Source organism: Nuphar pumila, chromosome 15, assembly GCF_984573655.1.
Source record: "Nuphar pumila chromosome 15, dmNupPumi1.hap1.1, whole genome shotgun sequence".
Taxonomy (NCBI): Eukaryota; Viridiplantae; Streptophyta; class Magnoliopsida; order Nymphaeales; family Nymphaeaceae; genus Nuphar; species Nuphar pumila.
In genome coordinates this window covers 33,237,271-33,247,695 of record NC_143263.1, presented here as the reverse complement: position 1 = coordinate 33,247,695, position 10,425 = coordinate 33,237,271, and the positions used below count along the sequence as shown (strand labels likewise).

General features: G+C 38.3%; 1 protein-coding gene across 2 annotated transcripts; it reads right to left on the bottom strand.

Moving 5' to 3' along the window:
• Positions 1 to 2,026: 2,026 nt before the first annotated feature.
• Positions 2,027 to 6,978, bottom strand: LOC149815060 (beta-galactosidase-like). 2 transcript variants are annotated; one of them, XM_089990252.1, is made up of 18 exons: positions 6,680 to 6,978; positions 6,463 to 6,558; positions 6,258 to 6,370; positions 6,094 to 6,160; positions 5,883 to 5,975; positions 5,633 to 5,776; positions 5,168 to 5,256; positions 4,860 to 4,965; positions 4,555 to 4,642; positions 4,265 to 4,383; positions 4,008 to 4,172; positions 3,749 to 3,921; positions 3,527 to 3,636; positions 3,334 to 3,443; positions 3,125 to 3,235; positions 2,905 to 3,015; positions 2,589 to 2,794; positions 2,027 to 2,515 (listed from the first exon to the last, which is right to left on the bottom strand). In XM_089990252.1, exons 1-18 carry the CDS (start codon positions 6,845 to 6,847, stop codon positions 2,389 to 2,391), a joined length of 2,196 nt encoding a protein of 731 aa, XP_089846378.1. In that variant the 5' UTR covers positions 6,848 to 6,978; the 3' UTR covers positions 2,027 to 2,388. The 2 variants fall into 2 exon arrangements, with proteins under 2 accessions (XP_089846378.1, XP_089846379.1); XM_089990253.1 differs by lacking the exon at positions 2,027 to 2,515 and having other exon boundaries at positions 2,585 to 2,794; positions 6,680 to 6,977.
• Positions 6,979 to 10,425: the final 3,447 nt, after the last annotated feature.

Below are 10,425 nucleotides of genomic sequence, written 5' to 3'. Positions count from 1 at the left end.
CTAATTAAATAAAAAATGCAAAATTAGCAAAGGTCAATCCCAATCCCCTCTGCTACCACCATAAACCTTTATTCGGCAGGTTGAGACATTAAATGTTCAAGAGCGTATAAAATTAGTTGAGAGTTAAAGACATGTCCCATAAAATTAGTTGAGAGTTAAAGACATATCCCATTTGGTGGAAAATATATCTAGGGGTGTCAACCGTAGGGGTGGCAATCGGGTCGGGTTGGCAGGTCAGCATACCTCAACCCGAACCCGACCCGTTTATTAAACGGGTCGGCTGTGGCAAACACGAACCCAACCCGTTTATTAAACGGGTAACCCGACACAACCCGCCAACCCGTTTAATAAACGGGTTGGGTCGGGTAAACGGGTTGGCGGGTTAGCGGGTTGACCCGCCCGCCTAACCCGTTTATTAAATGGATCAGCCGGGTTGGCATACCCCTAACATGAACCCGCCCCGTTTAATAAACGGGTTAGGCGGGTTGACCCGTTTATTAAACAGGTTAGTTTAAGCCCAACCCGAACCCACCTAAGAGGCGGATTGGCGGGTCGTGTTAGGTTTTGCCACCTCTAGTCAACCGGTGGGGTTTACCCGAACCAAACCCTATAGAGTCCGAGTATGGTGAAATATAAGAAGACCTTATTAAGACTGGGGTTCGGACCCAAAACTCTGATTAATACATGGATCCGGGTATAGTTTGTGAAATTTTATACCAGACCCGGGCAGGCCTGACCTGAGTTCTGATTAAGACCCACAAATTTTCATTGTAGAAATGATAAAAAATATTATTTTACCAGGTATGGTCCAGGTCTGATTCATGTAGTTTTTATTGGGTCTGGGTATGGTTTCTCTTATAGTAGACCCGAATAGTCTCGGGTCTGGATAGGATACCATACCCGAAAATCTGGTTCAAGTCTGATTCTACCTGGGTCCCAACCAAACCCGACCCGTTGACAGCCTACGTATGTCTTTTATCTTTGTGCAATGTCCTTAATATGACTTCATTATTATTCCATGTCTGTACAAGCGTAATCGTATCATTCCCACGCTTTACACAGTTTTTGTACTATACCTTCTGACATTAATGGGCCCGTTTGGGTGCTCAGACAGATAGTCATTGGCATAATTTTTGATCTTTACCAGGAGAAACCGCTCCAGGAGTGTCGTGCACCCTTAGCCTTACCGTACTTTTAGGGTCTCTGTCCATGTCAGGACCCCAGAGAGTCGCCCAGCTGTAGTCATTGGCATAATTGGCATAGACACAAGCATCCCCATTCTTTGAAATTGTCTGGCTGATATTTTCTGATAAAAACGCCAAGACTTTATTTATTTATTTTTTTTAATTAATTAAAATTGGGTTTTTATTTTTCTGCCCTTTTTACCAAAAAATGCAACAAAAAAAAAATCAATTTATCACCAGAATTTAGCTGCCGATGTTTACTAAAAAAAAGTTTTTTATTACCATTGTCATGGGCTATTTATGCCCCCTTTTTTGGGATAAACAGTCCAGCAGTCCAGTATTATTAAAAAACATGGACTATTTTATCCCTTGTTTGGTAAGTGGGCAGGACCACAGAATCGAGACAAATAGCTCTGGCAACTATTTGTCGATGCATTCAAATGGTGCTCATGTAGAGATCTTTGAATGTTTTAAGCACATTAGTTCCAAATTCAGTTTACCATAAAATCAACAAAATCACAAAGTAATCCAATCACTCTCTCTCTCTCACCATATCATCTCTAGAAACTTTGCCGTTAATATCTACCAAAAATCTCAAATATTTCTCTGCTCCTTTTCTCCACCATTTAGCTTATAATTTTATAAGAGCTTCTCAAGCATCAAGCTATTATATCGTAGTGTTACAAACCATGATGATGGCTACAACTTCTGTCCGATGGAATTGTTCATTCATATGGGACGATGCCCAAGTGATTGATTCAATTAGAAAGTGCACATGGTTAGAATTTAAGCTCTTAATCTCACAAAGATGGAAAGCATGGAACAGAACACTGGAAACAGAGTACAAGAACAAACTTCAATAGTACAAACTTCATTGCTGTAACTTTTCATACAGGTATATTTTTACATCTGTGGAATCTCTAGAGCTACTACATCCTTCACCACCACAATATTTCGTATTACATGCATGCTGTATTCCATATCTACTTCATATACATTAATAGTCTAGGATCGAACCATTTGCAACTTTTTGCTAAATGGTTTGCCACGCTTAGTGCAAAATGTTCAATCTACTGAAACAATTGGCTTGATCTTGGGTATGTGTACAAGTGATAACAAACATTGAATTCATGTATTAGCCAAATAAGAATACTGAACCCATTCACTCCTGTATCTATACTGCACACTTAACTGCAAAACTGCCTCAACTGCCACTCGCACTTCCCACTGTCCTCCTCACCAATGTGATTCCTGAAGGATTACCACCCCATTCTTCAAAGATCACGAGAAGATTCCCAGTTGGATGTAGCCAAGAACGTGGGACATGATACCTGCCACAAATAGTGTTAGTTTGAAAGTTTCGGACTATGATGTATTGAGATGAAACAAGAACACTCCTCTCACCATCTCTGCGAAGGTTCACCGCAATTTGTCCGGCATTTGTTCTCATTAAAAGTTCCAATATAGCTGCAGCCTCCACAGCTTCCTTTTGCAGTGTAAGCAGGCCAGTAGCGTCCTATGCTTTGCCCGTTTATCCATATTTGACCTTTTCCCATAGTAGCCATATCTAGAGCTAAGGGTTCTGATCCAGGTGGTGCATTAAACATTGTCTGTGTGAAACATAGATGTTCAAAAGAATGTAAAGATTTAGTGATACTGGAAACAATTCAATGCTCAAAATCATGTTGGAAGACAGGCTGACAGTTTTGGTTCCCCTAACCTTGTACCATGTTAGTGGCTGACCTCGAACCATGTAGGATCCTTGGATCCACTCAACAGAGGCACTTCCACTGAGTGTGTGAAGGCTCATTGCTTCACCTTTTAGACCAACCTGAAGAAGAAAGATCCCAGTTGTGATTCAAAATATTCAATGCAGGATAATCTATTGCATCTCATCAGTAAATATAGATTTTAGTTAATTCCAAATTGCTTAAACAGACCTTGTATGACCATTTCTGCCATGTCAAATCCCTTCTACCTGCATTAAGACCACTTAACTGAACAGGGCCAAGAACACCAGCATTCCAGGTCTCAAAATGGTTGCCCACATTCTACACTCACAAAACAGCAGGAAATATTATTTCAGGAATATGTCTATTAATGATGTCTTATTTCAGAATAAGGTAAAAGAAAATCGAAGAATACTAACAGGCAGGCCTACTGCTATGCTTAAAAGTGCAATTCTGTTGCTCCCAGCCCAAAGTTTCAGACCAGTGGTAAGTGTTAGTTTTGGGTTCTCCAAACTTCCATATGCAGAACCTGCCAAGAGCCAATGGTCTCAGAATACCAATGAAAGTTTAGTTTGATGAAACTATAATTTTACTTCTGAATGAAAAACCTACTTGTAAGTTTGCCATTGACAAAGGCATGCAATGCATGGCCTGCCGACATGGCAGTGAGTACTGGATATTGACCATTCTTGAGAAATTGTTCATTTGAATCTATATTGACACTGCACAAACACCACAAAGAGAAGGGTTATGTTATGACCATGAAATCACTTAACATTCAAGCAACTGTATTAACAAACCAAGTGATTATATGAAGCAAACAAAGTTACTTACTCTGTCATGTACCACAAGTAATCACTAATGTCCCTTGTGACATTTATCTGTTCTAACAACCCCACAACTGTGAAGGGATCATCATTATATGAAGCAACTGCTTCATCATATGACGCCCAAAATCCTAGGTTGCCTGCTGGAACCATTTGCACATTTGAAGTTTGAACACCAACCTGTACCAGTAATTGATAACTCATGAGAATCCAGCTCATGCCATCAATCATAGTGAACAGATAACTCGGATATCCTGAAACTTCACCTTTGCAGTGTTGAACACTACATTTGCACAATCAGGGAGGATGCTGATTGACCAAGGAGGAAGATTGTAGTGTCTGCTTCTAAAAGTCACCGTCACAGTGGCTCCTTGATCGTAGTTTGCAAGGAAAGCAGCACAAGCTCCAGTTTTTGAGGTGAACACATGAGACTGGAGAGCCATGAACAGAATCAGTTCAAGATTGTCATTGCAATCAGTGAGTTTCCAGTAAAGCACCAGTGTAAAAGAGGAAGGCACTCAACCTCTTGGTATCCCCCAAGCGAAGCCACAGTAGGATCCCCAGATACTAAAGCTGGTTCACATAGCTTTATGGCCCTGTGAAGATCTTTCAAATGACCCCATTTTGGTTGCCTGATCAATCCTATTAAAAAGATTAAACAGATTAAATTTAATAACTTAATCTTGGATGCAAGAATAAAGAACAAGAACTCCTAGCATTATTTTACGTCAAGTAACAAAATTCTTCTAAGTGCTACTACCAGGCACCAGATCTTTCTTTAATGATGCACATGCATGTTAGACATTAACGTACCATATTCATCTAAAGGAGCGTCATAATCATAACTAGTGGCAATGAAAGGCCCGCCGGCTGTTCGCCCAAAGTTAGTTCCACCATGATACTGCAGTGGACAAAGTATAAAGATAAAGTCAAATGCTTTGGTTTTTTAACAGATAAGAACTGAAAAGGCCAATTTACTTTAACCAGGGGACATGTTCAACTAGTTCCGACAGATCTCTTTAGGATTAATAACATGTTCAACTAGTTCTGACAGATCGCTTTAGAATTAATAACATGTTCAACTAGTTCTGAAAGATCACCTTGGGATTAATTCTTACCATGTAATAGTTGACAAAGGACCCTCCTTTCTGTATGAAACGTGCAACAGAAAATGCCATGTCTTCAGCAGGTCGATGGGGAACTGCCCCACCGAACTCTGTATACCTTGGAAGAATCAATCAATTCAAAATCTTAAGATCAGCAGATGAACTGAACATGACCATTTTCCAAAGAACCATATTTGTGCTAATTAAAGGACAGTCAAAAGTCAATCTGCCACATGGTATGAATCTATTTGAACAAAACAACGGTTGATTGAAAAAACATCTTGCAACTAGACACATAAGTATTATGAGCAAATAATTACCATCCAGTCCAGGCTTCAGTCCACAACTTGGGTTTGTAAGGCTTATTTGGAGTGAAGTAGTCACAATAGTAGCCATTGCATGCATTGATCTGTCACAATATCGACTCTTGTTCAGGAACAGAACAATAAATCCTAACGGCATTACATGTACACTAAAGCTGCCTTTGAAACAGAACCATATTTTAACTCCTTTAACAATTAGCATTGAATCTTAGCCATGCAGGAGCAGAAACAATGTAAAAACAAATATATCAGATCATTTGGGACAAGCTGTCTTTTTTCCAACATCAGGAATAACATCTTAATTGGCGAAATCTAAATTTACAGGCTGACCTTTATATTCCTATATCAGAAAGCTTCAAAAGTTGCAACATATTGATTTACGATTACAAATTCAAAACCAACCATGCAGCGTAGTATAAAGAGCAAGTAAACTGCACATATTAAATCAACGAGAAAACTTACAATCGGATCCGGTGCATCGTCCTGCTTGCACATAACCCACGGAACCCCTGTACCAAGTGAGACAGCCATGTTTGCAGCCCAAGCTGTGTATGCCTTACCAGGGGCCCCAATCTCCCATTCCTCTGGTCCATACTCATTCTCAATCTACAAATACAAAACAACCAAATATTAACTACAAACAAGAAAAAGAACACTTCCCAAACAATGACCTGGTTAACCTTGAATTAAGATTCAAATAACACGTCCATACTTGTGACAAGATTATAGGTCCGCCTTGAGATTCAAACAGTCTCTCACCCTTCATCATGTTGACAATTTTCTGAGTGAATCCTTTCATTGCATACTTCAGAATTCAAATGAAAGTAACCCATCAAAACCCATATTTTCATTTCATTGAAACTAACAAACATGCCACCAAAAGAAAGTCCATAGAAAACGATAATAGCAATAAAAAACCAAACCTTGAAAGGCTCATTATCAGTTCTGAAACTGATACCAGGTACATATTTCAACCAAACTGGAAATCCTCTGTAGCATTAGAAAATTTTCAAACGTAAACCCCAATATTCCAGCATGCATATATATAATATATATATTTTCTTGTTTTAGAATGAGAGAGACTAACCCAAAATTCCATTCAGCACAAACATAAGGACCAATGCGCAAGTGAACATAAAGGCCAGCTTGCTGAATCAGCTTTATGAACCGAACAAGATCATATCTATCCTCAAAATAATACTGCAAGAAATTCAAATATGAAATGAAAAATACTATCACAAAAAATGGAAATTTTTTGCGAAGCAGCAGCAAATAAAGGAAAAAGGTATTACATTTCCAGGAGAAGGCTCATGCCCATTCCAGAAAACGTAAGTTTGTATGACGTCCAAACCTCCATCTTTGGCTTTCTGAATCAGATCCGGCCACATCTGCAACACCCCAATAAATTTGTTCCTTTTTTATTCTTTGGTTTGTTTACAGAACATCCAAAAATGAATAGGAAAGGGAAGAACCCAACATCTCCATTTCCTTATTTCTTGAAGAATGTACCTCAGGGGTGCTCCTTGGGTAGTGAATGGACCCAGAGATGAGTATTCTCCTCTGTCCATTGATGATGATTGAGGTGTGGTCATATGAGACAGAGGAAAACACCACCTTTGTTAATGTGGCTAACATTAACAACAGTGGTAGCAACATGGTGCCTTCCCTCCTCCCCATTCTTCACTTTCTCCTTCGACCAAGGAAGAGAGAAATAGAAAAAATATAATATGGGTTTTCTTCCTCCTTTCTTCTCCTCCTCCCACCCTCTCTCTCTCTCAGTTTTTTTTGCTTTGTATGAGTTTGTGTGCTCTTTTGGAGGGTTGGGTTCCCTCCTTTTAAAAGCAGAGATGGGACCCTTTGATTGGTCTGACGTGGAGCATCATCCTATGTTTTTTGTTTTTATTATTATTTTTAGTTTTAACTGTTTAATTAACAAGAACTGCAAACAACAATTCCTGCACTGTTAGTCTGTTAACCTTTCTAATTCAATAGACTCGGGAATCGGTTGCAGTAATAGATTAATGACTCGGGTTGAAAGCTTCCAAACCTGTTTATAGATTCATTGTAAGAATTTAAACAGTGTTAAACCCAGCAACAGAAAACGGAGTTCCTATATTGTGCTCCCAACCCGTTTCCTGTTATAAACAGGAAGATTAGAGGCCTAGAGAGGCAAATACCAAACCCACTTACCTGTTTTAGACTTTACTTTTCAAGCATGACCCCATGAAAAAGATGGGTGTACTGTCCCCTCTACTGCTCATGCTGCCCTATTTTCGTGTCCAAATATCGGCAATTTTTTCAAAAGTATCTTTGATTTTATCATGATATTTTCATATTACAATTAAAGACTATGTCACAGGGACACTTTATGTGTCCTTCGTGACACGACACAGACGCGCCCTAACATGTTGACACGGCCCAAACGAGTGACGGATATTATTAATTATTTTAATATATATATATTAGTAGTTTTAACTATGTTTTTAAATTGTTCAATAAAAATACATTATATTAAAACAACAAAAAACGGTTTTACTTAATTTAATTTTTTTTTTTAAAATTCACGTCCCCGTGCCCTATTTTTATAAAGTTTTCGAAAACACCGTGTTGAGCTTGTGTCATCAGTCGAGTTATGCCAAACGTATGTGACAGATTATGAATACATCTTGACATTTTAAAATATTTCTTATTTTGAAAAATATGACGGCATTGACATGATATTTGTACATTAAAATGTCTTTTAATTATTTTATCTTTTATATTTTCTCCTTTATATTGGCCAATATTTTTTATGAGATTCTCTATAGAAAAGCAATATAGTTTGAAATTTTGAATTCACCTTGGGTTTTCCTCCGGCAAAGAAAAACCCCAATATCTAGATTTGTGACGTTGGCCTATTTTTTTCAATGAGGGTAATCTTGTAATAAGAAGACTCGATTAAGAGCTCAGTCCGGACCCAAAGGTCCAATTAATAGATAGACCCAGGTATATACTTTGCAAAATTTTATACCTGACCCCAGTTTCGATTAAGACCCACAAATTTTCAATACAACAACAACTACTACGCCTTCATTCCAAAACAATTGAGGTCAGCGATATGAACCAAAAAAAGAAATTCATTTTGGGTCTTCCACATGAATCCTTTTCTTCCAATCATTTCTATCCAATGTCATGTCCTCGGTGAGGTTCAAAGCATTCATATCCTTTCCTATCATCTTCATCCAAGTCTTCCTAGGCCTACCCCGACCTCTTTTAACTAATATATTTTCCCATTTCTCCAACCTTCTAACTGGAGCATCATTAGGCCTTCGCCGAATATGTCCCAACCACAAATTTTCAATGTAAAAATGATAAAAAATATTGTTTTACTAGGTTTGGTTCATGTAGTTCCTATCGAGTCAGGGTATGGATTTTCTTATAGAGGACCCGATTAGAACTGAGTCTGGACCTTATACTATACCTGAAAATCTGGTCTAAATCTGGTTTCACCTGGCTCCGAACCAAACTACTTACAACTGTAAGTATTTTTGTCCTACAATAGACAAAAAAATGCTTTACTTTATTATTGATTGAGGGACAAATTTGTGCCCTCTTGTGGAGTCCAAAGAACAAGAGTGGGAGAGAGGATCTCATATGCCCAAGTTAGTCCAAAACACAAGCACATCGGTATTACACTATAGCCCACCAAAAACGTTGGGCGTTTGCGTGCGTGTCTATGTCACAAAGATACATGGATACGAGGGTTCACATTTTTTTTTAAATAAGATACTAGGATATGTTTTTTTTAATTTTTTTTTAATCAATGAAAAATTACCCTTTGAAATTTAATATTTAAAAATGCATTTAAAATATATTAAAATAACATCCGCATGATTCTGAACAAATATGTTTGCTCGTGTTCTTACATAAAAACTACCCGCAGAGTTGGTTCAAGCTCATGTGTAATTTCACTGGCAGCCATGCTTAGTGGGTTGTACATATGATCTCCGGGTGATCTGCTTGTCTGGTAAGAGCATCCAGTGCATGTCACCTTGTGTTGAGACGTTGCAGGTTCAAAACCCAATGATATATTTTTTTAACTGGTAGGGGCCTGCCTAACCCCAGCTTGACTGTAAAAAAAATATATGATCTCTATATTACAGGATGAGGGGTGTCACATCAACAGTGGTCATGTTTTGGTGTATAAAACTTAGAGTTGAGACCAAAGGTGCGGCTAAGTGCCATGGGTATGTGCTGCAGATACATAGCCCAGGCCCCATATGAAATGCTGTCATGTGATTGTCTGTGTCAAGTAGCCATGGCACTTAGCTCTCTGGATCCCGGCTCTAAAACTTTATGGGTGCTGTCTCTCTGCTCATTGGGGATAGTTTCCTGCTAGCTTGGAATCGATTTCGCAAAAAAGTGTCAAACTTCTCGCGACATTTTTCGACTTGAACTTCCTAAGCCAACCTACCTAACTAGTAGGAATACAAATGGATCGGATCCAGGATGGACCTTTTGCAAGGGGATGACAGAAACTTGCCGTCAACATTGACCCCGTTTAAACTTGGGTGAGGAACCCAACTGTTTTTTTTTTCTTTCATCCTACTACTAAATTATTAATTAATAGCAATAATTATTTCTTCAAAGAACCAACAAAGAAAGTTAATAAAAAAACAAAAAAAGCCTAACTGAAAAATAGATAAAAGAAGGAAAACTTGAGTCTTTCATTAACTGGTGGGTACCAAATTTATGGCCCAAGAAAGTCGAGATTTTGAACTTCACAGATTCATTTATTTTTTAATTTCCTAATATAAAAAAAAAACACTAAGAAATGAGAAAAAGAGGCCCCTGAATCAAGGTCAGTTTGGTGAACGGTCAGAAAACTGTTTCCAGTCTTAAGAGCACTTGAATAGGATATGTGATCATGAGGTGGGGCCCACATAAATTTGTGGATTGGACCATATCCAACTAAGGCATATCAGGACCCGATGGGATCTTATTCAGATTATTTTTGGGTTGGGATCAGATTCAGATATCTCTTTTAAGTCAGATATAATTCATATTTGGATCAAAATCTGACATGAGTGAATTTTTTACATGTAAAAGGCTTATTCTTAATCTTTTGTTATTGAAATCAGTTTTCACTTTAACTCTGGCTCCGATTCAGCCCTACCTGATCAGATACCTTTAGGATCCAATTTGAGATTTGAATTTACTGGTTATACTTTGGATTTGAATTTGGATTTGGATATGACATGATCTGCCTTGTATCC